General features: G+C 39.7%; 1 protein-coding gene across 1 annotated transcript in view; it reads right to left on the reverse strand.

Annotated features, from left to right (window-relative positions):
- Positions 1-5652: 5652 nt before the first annotated feature.
- LOC307157242 (NLR family CARD domain-containing protein 3-like) overlaps positions 5653-22511 on the reverse strand; it is a gene marked incomplete at its 3' end in the record, with an annotated part of 47403 nt that continues 30544 nt past the window's right edge. The window contains exon 7 of the mRNA XM_079869100.1: positions 5653-6077. Coding sequence (XP_079725226.1) covers positions 6011-6077 — 67 coding nt within the window. The remainder of the gene's footprint in view (positions 6078-22511) is intronic.

A 22511-nucleotide genomic window follows, 5' to 3' on the forward strand; every position in this document is an offset into this window, starting at 1 on the left:
TTCTTTTGCAAATTCCTTCGTACCCTCAATGTGAAGTATCTTGTTGATTTTGCATTTAAGAAATGGGAAACATGGAAGAGTCACTTCGTGTTATTCAACAGTCTATTGCGGAGCTTAAAAACATGATAACAGCACCTGGACAATACCCAGTACCATCAAACAATGCAGCCAACACTAGTGTAAGTTTCTCAGACACCAAATCACTTAAATTCTTTCTTTTGATATGTAGTTTTCTTTGACCAAAAAAAAACTTCCTTGTTTTTGATTATTCTAACTGTTCTAATACTTTTCAAGTTTTTTAAAGGAGTCATACCCTAGTATTACCTTGGATACCTACTGCTGTATTATAGTCTTTCAGGCCCTTCTAAAAAAGAAAAGTGGAAAAAAAATAAACACAGAGCTCCTCAGACCCTTATTTCTGTAGGCATTATTGTCTCGCGAGATCTGATGCGATATTTTGGCTGTCGTGGACGGTCATTATAATAATGCAAATGAGGGGCGCGTTGATTGGTTGCAGGAAGGAGGGGGGTTGACACCGCATGTAACGCTTTAGCATATCATTACAAACTGACATCATGGCGCAAGTTGTGAATGAATGCGACCGGCTTCCCAGCCAGTGTATAAGTATGAGGCGCCGTTTAGGGCTTAAATCAAACTTCATTCACGCACACATATATGAAACACGCTTGCATATTTAATAAGTAGTCACACATACATGTATATGAACCCTCACGCACATAAAGTTACTCATATGAGACACGAGCACAGCACACACACACAAATATAAGACGTGAGCACACACACACACAAACTAGACGGCGCCTCATATATAAGCGTTAGGCAATAAATAAACAATAACCGAATTCATGATGATCTCAGTCATTTGTTTTTTGCAAAGTACGTTAGCAGCCATTCCCCATACCTCGAAGCTAATACTCCTGCCAGTGTTGTGCCTGAACGCGTTCATTGAACGATAGTTCATCAACTCGTTCATATTTTGGGCGAAAGTGAACTGAACGTACCGCATTACTGCCTGATGAACGTTACTGTGAACTCGTTCATTCTGGTGTCTGTGAACGCCACGCTCTCTCAGTTTAACTTCGTTCAGTAGGATGCCAGATTTCTATAAAGCCTTCCAGGCGAAAACCCACCTAGATGCTGTTTGTTACACACAGTAGAGCAATAAAAACACAGTCTCACCGTTTCAATTGCAGGCAATTTTGTTGGAACTTCCCAACTTCGCCTGATATTGCCACAAAATTTGTGAAGGATTTCGGCGTACAATGTTTAGCACAAACACGTAACGATAAGCCAGTGGGAAGGGTTGAAGGAACCGCGTCATTAAAAATTAATTTAATCCACTGGTCCCTGATAGCTAGGTCCGTTCTTGGTAGAGAAAACACATTTACATGTTGATTCTGGCAGTCAACCACAGAGCAACTCACGTGTGCACTTCGTTTCTGCATCTTTCGCGACTGAATATGAGGGGGAGAGGGGAGAGGGGAGAGGGGAGAGGGTAAGGGCGAGCTTCCTGCTGCGCTGTCCATATATGGCATATCCTCCCCCGTCGTGACGTCAAGACAGAGAAGAAATCAAAATCTCGTATTTGAGTGCGCGTGCACGTGGGCTATTTTACAAACCCTGAGGTAAACAAACGCTTCACTTTTAAATATCGGCTTCCCGGCCAGTGTATAATCGTTAGGCAATCATAACATACATTGATTCTCGTGGAAAAGTGAAGATTGTAGGTGATCACTCCTTTAAGAATAAGCCTAACCCCAGTGAGTGTTTTTACAATATACAGACACACACTAGTGCTGGGGATTGATACAGATGTCCAGATTCAATTTGATTCCGATTAGCAAGATTTCAATTTTTGGTTCGATTTAATAATTTTCATAAAAAAAATGTGTGATTCTCAATTTATCCAGAATTGTGCATCTTTATTGTATTATAAAAAAATAAGGTTATGACACCAAACACCATTTGATTTTTATGAGCCTGAATATTCGAATGCAATATTTTTGAAAAATGCCCATCACTACTTCTTATTTTTAATAACAAAGATAAAATAAAACGTTATCTGGTCATTTTTGTTGTTGTATCCTTAGGTTGAAATCTATCCTGGATCAGAAGTGTTTGTGTCCAGAAGTGCATGGAGGGCAGCATCATGCCAAATACGTCCACTTCTATGGTAAGGTGTCTCCTCTGTAGTGTTTTTGACATGGAGACTCTTCTCCGAAGCAACCTTAGAGGTACATTTACAAGTACTAATAGTAATATACCATTATACTTTAAATGTTTCTTCCTACAAGTATCACTGTTTCCGGTATTTAGGTGGAAAATCCAAGACCGCATGCGGTGAAGAGGCAAGAGATGGCCTGGATCCAGGGAAGGTCAAGGCAATTATGAGTAAGTTTATTAATTGGTCTGTTTAAACGTATGACTGAACCATAGACTGCAAATATAGAAACCTCCTGTATTTGAGCCTGTCATAAACAGCCCTGAAAGAGACATTTTGACGGGAAAAATTAGTGAAAAATTACATGGTTTTTGCTTTCTTTCGCAAATATTTTGTCCTCCCCCGAGAATTTTTTAGCATTCCGACCAGGGGTTAAAAACGGGGGGAAAAATGTAATAGGTTATATTTACAGTACCAGTCAAAAGTTTGGAAACATGACTATTTTTAATGTTTTTGAAAAGTCTCTTATGCTCATCAAGTACAGTAATATACATCAACAGTAATATTATTAAATATTATTACAATTTAAAATAATTGTTCTCTTTTTTAATATACTTTAAAATGTAATTTATTTTTGTGATGCAAAGCTGAATTTTCATCAGCAAGTACTCCAGTCTTTGGTGTCTTATGATCCTTCAGAAATCACTCTAATATGCTGATTTATGATCAATGTTGGAAACAGTTGTGCTGCTTAATATTTTTTTATAACCTGAGATACTTTTTTCAGGATTATTTGATGAGTAAAAAGTTAAAAAGAACTGTATTTATTTAGAATAGAAATCTTTTGTAACAATATACACTACCGTTCAAAAGTTTGGGAACAATAACTATTTTTTAAAGAAATTAGTACTTTAATTCAACAAGGATGCGTTAAATTGATAAAAGGTGATGGTAACGATTTATATTGTTAGAAATGTTTTTATTTTGAATAAATGCTGTTTTTATGAATAAATGCTGTTAACGTTTTACTCATCAATGAATCCTGAAAAAAGTATTCCAAAAAAATATATTAAACAGCACAACTGTTTCCATAATTGATAATAACTGAGTATCAAATCATCATATTAGAATGATTTCTGAAGGATCATAAGACACCAAAGACTGGAGTACTTGCTGATGAAAATTCAGCTTTGCATCACAAAAATAAATTACATTTTAAAATATATTAAAAAAGAGAACCATTATTTTAAATTGTAATAATATTTCATAATATTACTGTTTTTTGTTTTGTTTTGTTTTTAACTGCAGGCTTGATGAGCATAAGAGACTTCTTTCAAAAACATTAAAAATAGTCATGTTTCCAAACTTTTGACTGGTACTGTATATTTAGTTATTTTATATTTTAATATACTTTCAAATATAATTTATTCCTGTGATCAAAGCTGAATTTTCAGCATCATTACTCCAGTCTTCAGTGTCACATCCTTCAGAAATCATTCTAATATCCTGATTTGATACTCTACTTTACTAAATACTTTGGTATTTTTCAATGTTGGAAACGGTTGTGCTTCTTAATATTTTCTTTTATAACCTGTGATACTTTTTTCAGGATTCATTAATGAATAAAAAGTTAAAAAGAACAGCATTTATTCAAAATAGACAACTTTTCTCACAATGTAAGTTGTTACTAGGGATGTTAACGATTAATCGATTAATTGATGATAATTCATTTAATCGATAAAACTTAAGCAGGTTCATGCTGCTCAAACCTTCATGTAAACACCTTAATCGATCCGATTGAGCTCGATCCGAATGAAATTTCGATCGGATTGAAAGGGGTGAAATGCAATGTGGCGCCGCATGATTAACATCGCGCAACATCAGCATCACACGTGCACACGGAACACACATGTAGGAAACCTTGTGAATTACAGCCGTTTCACACCGCAAGCGTGAACGGTGCATATTTTTTCAGCATCCATGTTAATCAATGAGTGCATTTACACTGCGAGCAGGAGCGTCGTGTGAGCAGCAGTGAAGCGGTTTCGGCGCTGAGTCTATTTTTGCTGCGCAGCTCACGCTCAATTAAAATGAAAGCACACTTTTGATGGACAAAATAAATGTGATTTCACACAAAAACTGCCTAAACTGCACATAATTTGCATGTCTAGTGTGTTAAGTTTTAACAGAAGTGTTTGATGTCAGAAAAGAAAAAGAAGACTCAAAAATATTTCTAGAAAATGTACCCATTTAAAAACTTGTCTTAATTATTCAGTTTGGGTAAAACTATATAGTTTTTTATTAGAGATGCACCGATTACAATTTTCTGGGCCAATTCCGATTTTTCATTGAGTTTGACCTGCCGATACCGATTTAAGCCGATTCCAATTTCATTTTTTCTAACCACTTTACAGCACACACAAATATTTATTTTATATCTTTTCTGTAATAGAACATTTTACAATTTGCATAGTACATATTTTTTTGAACAGATAAACACTATAAAATAGAATTATATAAATTACTCCAGGTTCACACACATCTAAAGTGCAGTGTTATGGAAGAACCATTTCCTTTTCACATCCAATATCCAATATTTTTATATATATATATATATATATGTATTTAGCAAACTAAACATCTGTATGAAAACAGGGAATGGCAATAAAATAATATATAAATAAAAAATAAAATAAATATAGCCTTGCAGTATAAAGATATTTCTCAAAGCACACACACACACAGGCCTATTGCAATCACTTGTACAAACTGAATAATAAAACAAGTTTAAATGGGTACATTTTCTATAAATATTAGTCTTTGTTTTCTTTTCTGACATAGGCTACTCCAGGTCTTGTTAAAACACGCAAATTCTGTGCATTTTGGGCACTTTTTTTGCGAAACCCTATTTAGGATATTTTGTCCATCAAAAGTGTGCTTTCCCTTTAATTCCCGCTGCTCACGCAGTGCAGCAAATAGACTCGGCGCCGAAACACGCGCTTCACTGCTCGCGACGCTTCTGCTTGACGCTCACGCGCTGCTCCCGCTCCCGTTGTGAAAGCACTCATCGATTAACATGCACGCCGAAAAAAATACGCGCTTGCGGTCTGAACGGACGTTATTCACAAGGTTTTCTGCATGTGTGTTCCGTGTGTACGTGTGATGCGGATGTTGCGCGATGTTAATCATGCGGCGCCCGAGTGCATTTGACCGGCATAAAATCGGCATTTGTCAGACTGACCGGCCGGTCGCCGGTCACGGCCGATCACGTGAAAATCGGCCAATTCCGGTCACCAGCCGATCAATCGGTGCATCTCTATTTTTTATAGGTTTGGCCAGAACCTAGTGGCGTTGGCCTTGGTATTTGGGGGGCCTTGTCATGGAAAAGTTTGGGAACCCCTGATATAAAGTAACACTAGCCAAAGGATGACAAAAATGAACGGATGCTGTGTTGATGCGTTAATTATTTTATCAATATTTAATCAATTTAACATGTTAACATTGACAGCCCAAATGTATTTATTCCATAATCTCAGCATTTTGTGCATAATCACATAGCCTTGACATCGCGATTGCGATATGATTAATTGTGCTGCACTAATGATTACTGAAGGATCATGTGACACTCAAGACTGAAGTAATGATGCAAATTCAGCTTTGATCACAGGAAATAAGTAAATTTAAAAATGTTACACTATATTCAAATAGTCAAACAGTTAGGCTATTTTAAACTTAATTTTAATTAACTGAGCATTGGTGTTTTGGCACAGAGTTGACAACTCAGTTGCGGTCCGTGCGGGCATGAATCTCAGAGTTTGTGGAACCATGTCAACTGCCTGTTGCTTGTTTATCTGTTTTCTTCGGAACAGGTGCTTGGAAATGTTCATTGTCACATCTGTAAAAACAAACAAAAAACAAAACACTTGAGCATGCTCATAACACATACACATCAAAAACACATCAAATAAACTGTAGGTATTATTATCATTATCAATCACTAATGGCCATGGATTAAAAAAGACAACAGTTGTTGTAATTTCATACAAGAACATGTACTTTTGTATTATGACGATGTAAACAATTGCATTTCATCAGTAAAATATAACGTCTGTTTACTCAGTATGATTCTCGATCACACTGAGAACTGAACGACACCTGCGTTCCCCCTCTGCGAGGTGCTGGAGAAGGAGAGCTTGATGCAGCCACATTCCTAAAAAAAAATAAAAAACACGCATTGTCCAAAATAAACTGATTAATGGTTATGGACGCATAATGTATGTATATATCTGTTGATGGGCCATAGGACAGAGAAATAACTATTGATGGGCCATAGACCGCGTCACCGCGAGTATCTGTTGATGGGCCATAGGCTATAGACCGCACGCATTTAGAGCATTTCAAACATGTACACCTGTATTCACAAACTTCTGTGCATAAGGCAGTATTTTAGCATGATAAGCTGGGCATTTTCAAAATCTAACATTTTATACATAAAAATATATTGTCTAGTATTTAAACAGTATCACATTTTAACTGAAGCTAAAATATATTTGGACCAAATCACATAGGTTATATTTACATAGATATCCGCAAAGCTAAATTAGGCATAAGGCAGTATTTTAACATGATAATCAGTGTCAGAAGCTAAACAAAACTGAGCTAAATATATTGTGTATATTAATATGTTTAGTAACTTATCATTACAAATGTTTACACCTGAGCATAGCTTACAAGAAAGTAAGGGACACTGTTAGGCAATATTTCCCATAAGATGTCAAAAGCTAGCCAAAACAAGGCACAATATAGTCTGGAAATTTATACGAGAACTATATTATCAGAAGAAGAATTATATAACACCAAACAACTTACTCCGTATCCTTGGCAGGATCAACTCTCTTCAAAATACAACTGTTCGTCATCTTGAGTTTCAATCTTGCTCTGAGGAAAAGGTGAATTCTTCCTCGCTGTCCAGAATCCTCTGAAGGGCCTCTTTACCGGAGTAGCGTGCCATACTCAAAACGCGATGAACTATCAGTGAATCTGATGAAGGAACTTCGTGTTTTTGTATCATTGATCAGGGGCATGTGTGATGCATATAGATCACCTAAACTATTTACCATGTGAATAGCACCTGGGGTATGGCGGCCTCAGCTCATTAGAGATGAAAGGAGAACGAAAAAACTGTACATCTCCATGGTTTCAAACGGATTACATAAAATGAGAATATTTGTTTTTGATATGAATTACTTAATTTAAAAGTAGACATTCCAAGCTTTATAAAGACATCTCTCATGAAAGTGTGGCTAATATTCGCTGAGTTACAGTTTATTTTCAGACACGTTTTAGAATGGACTTCACTGACAGAGATGGCAGAACTCGCATCATGTTTAAACCATTTCTGATGACCAACAAAACACATATCTCTGACTGGTGGAAAAACTTGTAACTCCATTTGAGCTTGATTTGGTCAAAAATGTAAAAAATGGCATTAAAAAGCATTAGATTTAATTTGAAGATACCTGCTGAAACCCTGTTCTGTCATTAATTACTCACCAAAAAGGTAGTAAAGACATCAGTGCTTTGTGAAAAAAACATAATTTGGCACTTTATTTACATATAATCTCCAACGCTGTCATGATCCTGCCATCTAGTCCTTGATGTTCTTTAATTCTTGAGGCAGGATCATGACAGACCCATGTTTTATGTGGACACACATTTCCTTTTTCTGGGCCATGTGCTTGTGTTGTCTCGTCATCTAGCCCCGCTCTCCTTGTTATCCTTGTTTAGTCATTATTGTTTACCCATTATCACCTGTTGCCCTCATTATTTGTTCCATATTTAATCCCCTATGTCTGCTGTCTTGTGTCGGTTCATTGTCATTCAATGTCAAACTTTGTCAAACATTGTCAAACATTGTGTGATCACTCTGTGAGTGTTCCTGTCAAGTGGATTGTCTAGTGTAGTTCTGATCTTGTATTTGCTGTTTGTTTATTGTCTAGTTAATTGTCAAAGTCATAGTCCAGTTTAGTCACACGTTGTCCTGTCTAGTCTTGTTTTGCCCCCTCGTGGGTTTTGTTTTCCCTTTTATTTGTATATAATAAACCTAGTGTGTCCTGCAAACTGTCTGCTATTGGGTTCATCCTTCAACCTCATAACAAACGCACGTTCACACAACGTCTGCCCTTGCTGCTCTAGTGGAGATGAATATTTTGTAAATAAAGTGGTAAGCTTTTTTTTTTTTCACAAACAAAATACTCGACTTGTCTTTACTAACTTTCTGGTGCTTGAAAGTGGTAGTTGCGTAGAATGTCAATGGAGGGAGAGATAGCTCTCAGATTTCTTTAAAAAGATCTTGATTTGTGTGAACGGAATGTCTTACAGATTTGGAATGACATGAGGATGACTAAATAATGACAGAATTTGCATTTGTAGGTAAACTAAGCCTTTAACCATAACCACTGACATCTTGTATTGTTTTGCAGATGCTGTCATAAAACGTCACGAAAAGGCAACTGTTGGACAGTTGGGCCAGGCCATTAATTCCAAGTTGGCAGAACTGAGGTTCCAAAACAAGAAGAAAGAAACAGTTTTATAATAACTTTTTTTTATTATAAATGTTTTGTTCTACAACGTACACTGCACACATTCACACCCAAACATCTAGATACTTATTAAAAACTTATGATTTCAAAAGTTAACATAACTTCAACTAAATTCGTGTTTTCAGTATAGTTGTGTGCAATTTAGGTTGTAGAACATAACTCAAAGTATCCTCAAGTTGTTTACCACAGGCTTTATTTAGCTTGATTCATGTTTGAATCAATTCATGATTGATGTTTTAAGTGCAGTTAATATTATATGTACTTACTTTACCCTGTTTGTCAGCATCAATAAAAACATAATTTTGTGTAGTAGTGTGTTCCTGAATGCAATGTAAATATTTACATATATGGAGACTATTTGCATCAAGTGGGAGTAAATGTGAATATATTATATGAAAACATGTTTAGGTTTATTTACATATATATGAAGTATACTAAAAGGAGCACTGAATATTTGAGTATGTTTCAGAATAGATTTACATACAGTATACAGAAATCTAATGTTAACAAATATTAGACGTTAATATATGCACATATATTGCAAATGAATATATTTACATCTAATGGAAATTAATATATGTAAATATTTCCAATTACAATATATTTACATATAAAGAAATCTAATATGTTAACATATATTAGAAATTAATATATGCACATATATTGCAAATTAATATATTTACATATAACGGAAATTAATATATGTAAATATTTCCAATTAAAATATATTTACATATAAAGAAATCTAATATGTTAACATATATTAGAAATTAATATATGTACATATTTTGCAAATTAATATATTTACATAGATTGATATCTAAATGTATTTACATATAAAATAAAGAAATATATGTAAATATTTCCAATCAAAATATATTTACACATATTTAATATATGTGAAAAATATTAAAAAGGGGCCAAAATCAAATATTTAAATATATTTTTAATATATATTTCAAAATATATTTACATATAAATATAACATATATTTTAATCTATTTAGATTTAAGACATTTAAATATATGAAAATATATTTATTATTAATATATTTCAATATATGTGTCTTCTGTATGGGGGGCTTCAATAATGCTTAAGATGGGGAATGGTTTGACTTATCCATTGCCGGTGAAAAGAGGTATTCGACAGGGGTGTCCTCTCTCTGGGCAACTTTATAGCTTAGCAATTGAGCCCCTGTTATGCAAATTAAGAAATGGATTAGGGGGTTTCATGGTTCCAGGTGACCCAAGGGAGTCGAGATGTTTTGTGTCGGCTTATGCCGATGATGTAACCATTTTTGTTACTGGGCAAGAGGATAAGCAAGTATTATGTGAGAGTTTAGATATTTACGAAAAAGCATCTTCGGCCAAAGTCAATTGGGAAAAAAGTAATGGTTTTATTGTGGGCCAGTGGGAAAATGGTGGGCCACCGCCACTTCCTGGGGGATTGCATTGGGGAAAAGAAGGTATAAAAATTCTCGGAGTGTTTTTAGGAGTTGAAAGCTATAGGAAAAAGAACTGGGAGGGTTTGCTGGAGAAGGTGTCTGCTAAGTTGTCTAAATGGAAATGGCTATTGCCAGAGCAATCCTACAGGGGTAGAGTTTTGGTTACAAATAACCTGGCCGCCTCCATGTTATGGCATAGACTCAATGTTTTAGAGCCACCAGATAACATTGTTAAAAGCATCCAGAGAAAATTGGTGGAGTTCTTTTGGTCTGGACAGCATTGGATTCCTGCGTCGGCTCTGTATCTTCCAACTCAAGAGGGGGGACAGAGTCTGATTGACATAAGGAGCAGGATCCACACCTTTCGATTACAGGCAGCGCAGAGACTGTTGTATGAGGAGGACGTGGGGTGGATAAATGTGGCATGCTCTCTGTTGAGAAGAACATCGAATCTGGGATATGACAAGCAGCTGTTTTTACTAAAAGTTAATGAACTGGATTTGAGTCATTTGACTTCATTCTATCAATCCATGCTAAAAGTGTGGAACATGACTTTCTCTGTGACCAGAGAGATTTCGCGACCACAGGACTGGCTTATGGGAGAACCGCTGTTTCACAATTCTTTGATACAAACAAACATTTTGTCTTCAAGCAGTGTGAGGAACTGTCTGGTCAGAGCGGGATTTACGAAGATCGAACATCTAAGGGATGACAATGGGTGGAGGACTGCAGATTCAATTCAGCACAAGACAGGAATACGTTCTTTACGTTTCGTGGATCAGATGTTGGAGGAAGTACGCTCAGTGCTGCCTGGAGCCTGCAGAGAAGCATTGGGAACGCCTTCACAGGGATGGAGCTACAGTTTTCCAGCAATACGGGTCTCTGCTGCACAGAAAAGTCCGGATGATGAAGACACTTTTGTGTCCTTTAAAACTCCAGAGTTGGGATTATTTCAGGACATTGGAAAAAAGGCATTATACATTGTGTGTGTTAAAGTGACTCATCAAACTGTTTTGAGAAGAGTTAAAACATGGAGGTGGACAGAAGTGTTTGTACCAGACTTCAGAGGCTGCTGGAGATCTCTGTACAAACCTCCTATTGAGAAACGTACAGCAGATTTACAGTGGAGACTGATGTATGGTATAATAGCTACGAACAGACACGTGGCGCATCTGAATCCAGAAGTAGGGAGGGAATGTCCTTTTTGTGGAACGGAAGAAACGGTTGAACATTTGTTTATACAGTGTGAGAGGTTAAGAGGTCTTTTTTTACTTTTTAGAGGTTTGTTTTGAAAGTATGGGTGAGGATTTTTCCTATAAAGTTTTTATCAGTGGTCCGAAGTACAAAGTCAGTGATCGAAGAAAAGTGGTTTTGTCAAATTACCTTTTAGGAACAGCCAAGATGGCAATTTGGAGGACACGGAAAAATAGGATCTTGGGTACTGGTTCAATTGATGCAGAGAGAGTTCTGAAGGGGATGGTTGCTGCTCGAATTAAAATTGAGTTTGCTTATTTCAAATTAGTTAATAATGTTATAGATTTTTCTGCAATGTGGTCGGTGGGAAGTGTTTTGTGTGAGGTTGGGGAGGATGAAATGTTGGTTTTGAAGATGTAATGAAAGGGCTGTAATCGACTGTATAGATTGAATTGTTTCTTATTATATTTTTAATTTATTTATAGTTTTGTAGATTTTGGATGACATATTGGAATGAATAATGATAAATAAATATGTTTTAAGCCTCTCTCTCTCTCTCTCTCTCTCTCTCTCTCTCTCTCTCACTCACACACACACACACACACACACTCCTCTGCTCTCTCTCTGTCTCCACACACACACACACACACACTCGATGTGCTGTAGATCACAGTGTCTACAGATCCTCTGCTCTCTCTCTGTCCACACACACACACACACACACTCTCTCTCTCTCTCTCTCTCTCTCTCTCTCTCTCTCACACACACACACACACTCCTCTGCTCTCTCTCTGTCCACACACACACACACACACACACACTCCACGTCCCTGCTGGAAGAACTGATTTTCGCCACACTTTTGCTGTTGGTGTACAGAGATTTTATAATATCGATGATAAATGCTTATCAATGCTTCTTTTAAAAGCACAAAAAATCGTACTGATCTAAAACTTTTGACCAGAAGTGTATATAATTATTTATTTATTTATTCTTTTTTTAATATAAAACGGTTAGTTCCAACTCTGATATTAACAATAAAACACGGCTATGACCGCTTCACCCAAAAAGAACAGCGTTTATTTGAAATAGAATATTTTACTGTCAATTAAATATATGTTGGGTATCATCAGCATAAAAATGAAAAGAAACACCATGCTTTTTAAAAATAGCAGCCAGAGGGAGAAAATATAAAGAAAATAACACAGGCCCAAGGATTGATCCCTGAGGGACATCACATCCAAGCGGTTTGTTAGAGGATGAATATTGTCCTAACTGAACAGTAAAACATCTATCTGACAGGTAAGCGTGAAACCACTGTAAAACAGAACCACGAAGTCCAACACAAGACTCCAGACGTGACAGAAGGATGTTATGGTCTACTAAGTCAAAAGTAGCACTTAGATCTAAGAGGACCAGAGCCAATGGTTTGCCAGAATCAGTGATGAGATCATAGTGCGAACTACGGGGGAGCTAGGGGGAGCTCGGCTCCCCTTAATAAGACATGGGCTCCCCTGAAAACGAGATATGTGAAATTTTGGGGGGTCTCAAAAAATATTGACAAAGTATATATTTTGACATGCAATTTCAGTTGTGTAATGTGATCATGATGGATTATTATGTGTAAAATAGCAAAAATATTATTCATTCATGCATGACGGCGATTAAAACCTAATTTACTTCAATAAATATTACTATACATGCTATTCTTGTCATGAGCATCAATGTGTGGGGGCGCTGCGGTGCAAATTCCATGTTAGTACGTCATAGATTTGTAGAAAAAATAAACATTGGAGGCCATTTTTCTGCGCGCGAAGTCCTTAATTCATTCTGCAGTAATACCATCATAGCCATGGCAAAAAGAAAACAAGGCAGTTTAATTAATTTTGGGTTTATTAAGAAATTGTGTAGTGATGACGTTAATAGCAGCACGACCGATTCACCTGCTGCAAGCACTGTTAGACCTCCCGCCGCGCCCGCGGTGACAACGCAAGAAGCTGAAGAAATAAAGTCCTCTCTGGTTGAAGATGGTAACAGCTCGTCAGAGGCCGGTCACGATCCTAACCCCTCTTGCTCCGAGTCCTTTCTCCCGTTATACTGGAACATCCAGCAGTGGAGAGACTGGAAGAGCCGATATACATGGCTGTTTGTTAAGGATGGAAGCTTGGGGTGCATCGCTTGTAGGGACGCAAAAAACCTTCTTCTGTCTGAAAAGGTACCTGGCACGCACTTGTCTGAGGAGTGGATTAATGGGGAAATAAACAGCGCTGCTCAGAACAAGTTGCGAAAAAAGATATATAAACACAGGGACAGCATTGCACACAAGAGGGCCATTGAAGTGGCACTGATTAAGCAAAAGGCGATTCTGCCAAATAAAGTAATTGAGGTGAATTCCAAATTAATGGAGGAGACCGCAAAGTCATTCAGGTCCGCCTATATGGTGGCTAAGGAAAGGCTGTCTTACAGAAAGCTTACCCCTTTAATGAAGCTTCAGGAGCTTAATGGTGCAAAGGTGGGAACTGCGCATAAATCAGATCACTCCTGCGCTGAGATTGTAGGTCATATTGCACAGCAAATGCGGAAGAAGTTTGTTTCAAATATTCGAGAGCTCAATTCAAAAATTAGCATCACCATTGACGAAAGCACAGTACACGGGCGTGCCTATCTCATCGTATACGTGAGATGTGATGTGAGTGGCAAAGGAGATATAGAAAATGTTTTTTTAGACATTTTAGAGCTTAAGCAGGGCACAAATGCGGAGTCCATTTACAACAGCTTAAAACAGTGCCTTCATACAGCGGGACTAGATGATGCGTTTTTAGGGGAAAACCTCATCAGCATTGCTACAGACGGGGCTTCAGTTCTCACTGGCAAATCCACTGGAGTCATTGCAAGGCTTAAGCGTGACTTTCCAAACATCCAGTCCATACATTGCTTGGCCCATCGCCTTGAATTGGCTGTCCATGATTCTTTGAAAGTGGTTGCTGGATGTAATCATTTTGAGTTTTTCATTGCCAAGCTGTATTCTCTGTACCACCAGTCTGCAAAGAATGTGAGATTGCTTGAGGAAGCTGCTGCCGATCTAAATATGCAGATTTTGAGAATTGGACAGATATTCAACATCAGATGGGTGGCGAGTAGTTTCAATACTGTAAAGGCGGTCTGGAATAACTACCCTGCTTTAGCGCGCCACTTCAAAATTGCAAGTGAGGATGCATCTCGACACAGAGAGGAAGAAATTCCTGGCGCTATACAAACACCTCACAAACTCAGGGTTTTTACTTGATTTAGCTTGCATGAAAGACATTCTCCGTGAGCTGCAGGGCCTGTCACTGAAATGTCAGCAAAGAGATATCACTCTAGTTGATGCCAGTGTCCACATTCTGCAGTGTATTGATATACTGAAAGCAATGAAAGCGAGTGGAGGGAAATCCACACAGAAGGCCGAACAGCGCACGTCTCTGGGGCTGTTTAAAGATGTTCAACTAGTTGAGGGCACAGGCAAGATTAATCAAAATCAGCTTTATCAATCTGTGATCGACAATCTCACAAGGCGAATGCCAGAATCAGACCTCATACAAATGCTAAAACCCCTGGACAAGCGTTTTTGGCCACAGGATCGGAATGATTTGATCCTGTACGGAGAAAACGAAGTACGTGCACTCGCTAAACTGCTTGGTGAACCAGCCAGAGAGGTGGTCGAGGAGTTTCGCGACTGGAAGTTACAGGACAAAGCACCAGGCAGAAAGCTGGAAAAGATTTGTACAGCGAGTAGAACATACCTTCCAACTTCAGCTGAGTGTGAGAGGGGTTTTTCTGCCGTCAATGATACTGACAGCAAGACCCGCAATAGGTTGCGTGAAAACAGCCTCTCATCGCTTCTTTTTCTGGACATTAATGGACCCCCATTGCAGAGTTTCGACCCAAAGCCCTTTATCATATCTTGGATTAAGGCAGGTCATCGCCCATCCACTTCTTGGATTTCTGGACGAACAGCAAAGGAAGCTGACTTCAGGCCTCTGTGGTCGATTTTGTGTTAAGGTAAGGCTTGTTATTCCCAATTATGCGGCTGGTTTGTTATGGGTCTGCGTGTGACTCTGGATGTCTAGGCGTAATTGAACGGAAGAATTATGGTATTATTCTAATCTATAGCTTGACAAATAAGTTAATTTAAAGGACAATTCCGGAGCAAAATGAACTAGGGTTTAATATGGTTACCGAGTTGATCGTTCTCTGTGATGTGTTTTCATGATAATAAATAATTTGACACAAAATATTGATTTAAAAAGGAGTTTATTGATTTAAAAACGATTGTATTGCTTCCGCTAAAGAAAATAGTCCGTTTCGCGTCCATAGCAACGCTCTGTTTTTCATGGCAACGGTGTGTTATCCACCTTATTCTGCTCAGTCTAAACAATGCGCGCTGCCATGACGACGACTCCGGTTGCCTACTTCCGTTCGTAGCGCTTGACCTGTACTAGCAGCGAGAGAATGAGTTCAAGCTCCTCATGTGCTGTTGTTATTTGTTTTAACAATTCAAAGAAGATTTCAAACTTTTTAGAAACTGAGTGTTTCGAGCATAAGATAAGAAGGAGATAATGCCCATGTCCGATTCCGTATCAGATGCATTCAGTAAAGTAACGTTTAGAGTGGTTAGCGTTAAAACTGAACTTCTCTTGCTACTAGTACAGGTCAAGCTAGTCTGTTATTTCTTAACAGACTGCATTCTACATTGGAATTCAACCAAGCCATGTAATAAAGTATAATAGTGCATATACAGTTGTAGCTGTTATGTGTCTTTGTAAGTTATTGTAAGTCCTTTTTTTGAGGCACTCGTGTCGATAAAGTATAATAGTGCAACCCTTGTAGCTGTTGTAAGTCCTTCTTTGAGGCACGCGCAAGCGCACGACCCCCCCCAACCCCAACCCCAACCCCCCCCCCCCCCCCAAAAAAGGGCTCCCCCAAAAGACATGGTATAGTTCGAACACTGGATGAGATATATATAATTTAGGACTCTTTAAAGAGCAGATTCGGTGCTATGTAAACCTTTGAAACCAGATTGAAAAACTTCATTGATTGAATTGTTTGACAGGAAAGTTTGTAATTGAGCCAATACAGCTTTCTCCATGATCTTTGAGATAAAAGGAAGATTTGAAATGGGTCGAAAACTGGAGAGAGATGAGGGATCTAGGTTAGGTTTTTTAATATATGGTGTTATCACAGCCTGTTTAAGGTAAACAGGAACAGTGCCCGTATATAAGCACTTATTAATGACTGACAACAGACCTGAACCAATTGCACCCATATTTTGTTTGAAGAAATGTGAAGGAACAATATCATGTTGTTATGATGTAGGCTTAAGATGATCCACGATTTCCTTACAGGCGTGGAAGCAGAGTGGCTCAAACACAGACCATGTGGCAGAATATAAAGGAATCTCTGACAAAGTATATCCAGTCTGAGACATTTTAGATCTAATAGCCAATACCTTATTTGTGAAAAAGTTTCCAAAACTTTCACAAAGCGAGACAGGAGGCTTAGGGAAAAGATTAACAGGTGGATTTAACACAGAGTCATTAGTGGAAAAAAGGACACGAGGGTTATTTCTATTTTGCGTAATCAAATCAGAGAAATATTTACCCTTAGCAGCTTTAGCAGCCCTCAGAAATGAGGAAAGGGTGTTTCTCATAATTTTGTATGAGACATGCAATTTGTCCTTTTGTCCATGCAATTTGTCACTGGAGTGTGCACTTAAGGTACGAGACATACGCCCCATGGGCTGAGTTTTTAGTGTTTGACCAAAATATGGAACAGAGAAAAGTACAGGCATATGATCAGAGAAGGATGCATTGCTAATTGTGATATCTGAAACAGATAGTCCATGAGTTAAAATCCAGATACCCACTGAACAAGGTCAAAAGACTCAATAAGATTTAAAAACTCCATGGACAGAGTTATAGATGCACAACAAACATGAATATTAAAATCACCAAGCAGCAGTATTTTATCATAAGCAATAACGAGATCCCCCACAAATGCAGCAAATGAATTAATAAATTCTGAGTTATGCTTGGGAGGATGATATAACAATGCAATAGTGACAGGGGTTGCTAATAGTATTTGAAATAGTTGTACCTCAAAACTGCTATATGACGATGTAGATAAGAATTGACAAGAAAAAGTATTTTTAAAAAGTGTCACTAACCCCCCACCGCGGCCAGATGAGCGCGGGGTATTTAAAAAGTCACAACCCTGCGGTAGTAATTCAGCAAGCAAGCTTGATTCGCCAGGTTTAACCCATGTCTTGGTGACACAAAGGAAGTCCAGCGCTTGTGCAGTGAAAAGTTCATTTAAAATGAAAGTTTTATTTACCAGGGATTGTGCATTGATGAGGGCCATCTTCAGTACAAATGAGTCACTATCCGACTGTGTTGCTCGACACAGTGGCCGGAGGTTACGGAGATTAACTGTCGTAAACCTGAACTCCCAACGAACGAGTGGGTGCTGTGCGCCGTTCTATTGAGCCAACGCAGTTTTCCGGCGAACAGCGACACCACCCCGTTTGCCGCGCCTCCTCGGGCACTTTCTTTTGGGTAAATCCATAGGACACCTACGCAGGTGCACAGGGAGATTGATCACAAAAGACGATGCGAACACTCTATGTCCATTAACATCACCATTTGCAGAGTCCATGACCACACTACGAATGTTAAGCAGTGTTAGGCGGTCATACAAGAGGGTGGAATTACAATTTGTGATAATAATGGAGATAAGAAAAAAAATAACATGCCAACGGCAACGACGAAGCAGACAGCAGACGGCCAGCCAACACAGATGCCATCTTGAGTCATTAAGGTCTCATTTGTTAACATTTGAGAATAGATCTGGTCGGATTTGCGCTGTTTTGGGAAGAAGCCAATCTGTGCTTTATTTAAACTGTTGTGTGCTGAGATGTGTGAGACAATACGTCTGTTTATGATCCTGCAGAACAGTTTTCCTAAAGCACTGCCCACACTTATGCCGCGGTAATTACCGGGGTCGAATCGCTCACCGCTCTTAAATATGGGGGTGATGAGTCCTTCAGACCAGATCTCAGGGAAGTGTCCGGACCATAATTTAAACCAGATATTGTTATAGATTTATCTAATGGATTTTTATAATTAGGGGTTCAAGCATGAAATGCTGAAACCCTCTTATAATTGTAAGGATTCGTAAAACGCATCGCACAGGACAAACCGTAAGGCCTAGAGACCTGAAACCTGGCCAGATGGTAGGCCTCAATTTGGGGACAACCTATCAGAGTATGACCCTGATTGGCCCATTGGTGGCGCTACAGCAACCAAAAGTTAAAAATCGCTCATAACTCTTTGACCGTTTGTCCCAGGATCAAGTGTCTTATATCGTTGGAATCCTTGGCTCAAGGCGGACAAAATGGCTATCTCCGATTTGGATGTAGGCAGGGAAAATTTTCTGCTATGTTGAATTTTGTCCAAAACCTACTTTTGCGAACTAGTCCCTGGTTTTTCGCCCGATCGGAACCAAACCACTGCAAGAATATTCTCTGGAGTCTGACAATCAGTAATCATCCAAAAAATTCCTTCCCTCGCATCCTACAGGGGGCGGAGCTGAGACGCGAGGAAAGGAAGCGAGGAGAGGAAACGAGAATGCACAAATAAGAATTGAGAAGCACCCATGTTCATGAGCTCATTCTGAGGTCACATGAAAAAAATCATGACAATTGGCCATTTGGTGGCACTATAAAATGGTTATAACGGGTGAGCGGAAAGAGATATTTTCGCTAAACTTGGGACACATGTTCATAAGCTCAATCTGAGTTGACATGAAAAAAATCGTGACAATTGGCCACTTGGTGGCGCTATAACAGTGAAAAAAATCATGAAAATCGTTATAAGTTAGTCAACTGTTAGTCTACTGAAAATTGGCACGCAGTGTCTTTGTCCAGGGTGCCATGATTATCTATGAGAACATTGGTGTATCTAAAAAAACTCAGTATACGTCATTGGCACAATGCCTTTGTCACGAACCACACACGAAGGAACGAGAAAGATCCAAATGCAGTTTAGTGTTTAATGGGGAATTCCAAAAGCATAATCCAGTCCAGGCATAAGTCGTCATCAAATCCATCCAAACAACAAGAAACATAAACCAGGAAACTACAGGGAACAGAAGTGGTGAGATAAAATACAAGGACTCCGTGACAAACACTGAAACAGACAGGGTATATATACACAAGTGCTAACAAGGTGACGAGAAACAGCTGTAAGGCAATGAACAATCAGTGACAGACAGGATCATGGGAATTGTAGTGAGAATGCATAGACACCGTGACAACTGAGGACCTCTAGTGTTTAACCCAAGGAACCACCAGACACTGTGACATAACCACCCCTCTACGGAGCGGCTACCAGACGCTCCACGACAGAAAACAAAACTCGACAAAAGTCCAGGAGGGAGGTGGAACTGTGGGGGATTAGGGGGAGGGACGGAGGGCCAGGACCATGGGAGGGAATGGACACAGGGGATGACAGTTCATCGGGCGGCCTGGGCGGAGACGACCCTTCAGGCGACCAGGGCGGAACAGATAGTCCATCGGGCGGCCTGGGCGGAGACGACCCTTCAGGTGGCCAGGGTGGAGCAGGTAGTCCATCGGGTGGCCAGGGTGGAGAATTCCCCTCGGGCGACCACGGCGGAGACGACCCATCGGGCGGCCACGGCGGAGACGACCCTTCGGGCGGCCACGGCGGAGACGACCCCTCGGGCGGCCACGGCGGAGACGACCCCTCGGGCGGCCACGGCGGAGACGACCCCTCGGGCGGCCACGGCGGAGACGACCCCTCGGGCGGCCAGGGCGGAGACGACCCCTCGGGCGGCCAGGGCGGAGACGACCCCTCGGGCGGCCAGGGCGGAGACGACCCCTCGGGCGGCCAGGGCGGAGACGACCCCTCGGGCGGCCAGGGCAGAGACGACCCCTCGGGCGGCCACGGCGGTGGAGACCCCTCGGGCGGCCACGACCCCTCGGGCGGCCAGGGCGGAGACGACCCCTCGGGCGGCCAGGGCGGAGACGACCCCTCGGGCGGCCAGGGCGGAGACGACCCCTCGGGCGGCCACGGCGGTGGAGACCCCTCGGGCGGCCAGGGCGGAGACGACCCCTCGGGCGGCCAGGGCGGAGACGACCCCTCGGGCGGCCAGGGCGGAGACGACCCCTCGGGCGGCCAGGGCGGACAATCAGTGACAGACAGGATCATGGGAATTGTAGTGAGAATGCATAGACACCGTGACAACTGAGGACCTCTAGTGTTTAACCCAAGGAACCACCAGACACTGTGACAGCCTTGAAGGAGCCTTGTGCCAGTGTTTTTTCACAGGAGTGACCTCCTGAGACTCCTGAATCCTTGCCGAGTCCAACAATACCAAACATGACAGGTTTCGCCCATAGACTGTAAAAAATATGGACAAAGCGTCTGTGACGTCACCCATAGACTTTCTGCAGAACGGTTTTGAAGCCTTTTATGGGGGGTATGGGCGGCGCCATCTTGGAAAATCTTGGGAAATCCTAACCCCGCCCACCTTCTGACGCAGCGCGCGTCACTCAGCTCGCTCTGCTACTCCGGTTATCTCTGTGTATATTTTAGGCAACGAAATATGTTATAAAACACCATACTAACTCTTTTCGTTTTCATTTAAAGAAATCTTAATATTATAGCCACACAAATGTGGTTCAGGCAACGCATATTGATTATATTCACTGCACATAGTTTGCCTATTTATAAAAAAAACAAAATATAAAACACAAACCTGCCTCTTTTCGTTTTAAATATAATATAAAAATATTAAACATTTTAATATGGTCCAGGCAATATGTGCATTTGTACTAAACAACAGATTTTGCAGTAAACAACATATAGATCATCTTCGTTGTGTTAAAATTTAAAATGACAAAACTCAACCCAGTCTCTTTTTGTTAAATTTCAGTTTTATCAATATTAGCCATTATAAAAGTATAAGTAAAAGGTATAAGAAGCTATACAAATAAAGCAAACAATTCAGTCAAACATCAGCGCTCTAGTCTAACCATACAACGGTAAAGTTAAATAGCTTATAAAGTTATGAAACTTCCCCTCAGCAAAAACGATTGGCCAGGGAACAAGTTATAGATTCACAAAACCAAAAATCGCTCGTTAGATATACACAAGACGAATTATATCTCATGTGTAACCACTACAGAGACCCCAGGGTCAGCGGCGATCGACTAGCCGAGGAAAAGCTGTTCCAGGCAGGGTACATGCGTCGAGCACCCGGATCTCACCGAACATCATCGCTGGATCTCACAACTGGATAAAATTTTCATAAATCTTTATAAATAAACCACAGATTTGAGCTTTAAATAACTACATTCTCACCTGAAAAACTCTTAAAACTACATTTCATGATACAGAAACAGTAGTATTATATTTCAACTGTGTTAAAAAATGGCGCTTCTTATGTTGTCATTCTCCTTGGCGCAGCCTAAGCTGTCAATCAAGCTGTCAATCAAAGTTAACCACGCCCTTATTTGTCATACATTTTATAACTAAATACTATCTAAACTAACAAGTTAGAAAAAAATTCACTACCCTCGCCGTTGTCAGGCACTCGGAACCTATCAAAAAATACAATAAAAGTCCATGGGACCAACCTGTAAAAACATGAATTTATGCTGTGAAAACGGACATTTTAACATGGGGGCTATGGACATTTGCTCCCTTTTGGGACCTTCCCCTAGCGGATTTTCGATGTATTGCAGTTTTTCGCACTTCCGGGTAGCCTTCATTTTTCAGATGAGAATGTTGCCCCTTGGTTTCGCCTTATGGTTTTTGTAAGTGTCATTTAGAGCTTTAAAAAATTGTGGTTATCTTCAAAGCCGTTAGTCCGATCGAGACAAAAAAAAAAAAAAAAAAAAAGCTAAACAATAACACCAAAATGTTAAAATTATGATAGGGACTGACAAAAAAAAAAAAAAAAATCCAATCAATTTCACCCATGGATCATTTTTATGCTCTCACATGTTTGAAACGAACAATTGATGGATTG

This window comes from Squalius cephalus, assembly GCF_949319135.1.
Source record: "Squalius cephalus genome assembly, chromosome: 4".
In the NCBI taxonomy this organism is placed as follows: Eukaryota; Metazoa; Chordata; class Actinopteri; order Cypriniformes; family Leuciscidae; genus Squalius; species Squalius cephalus.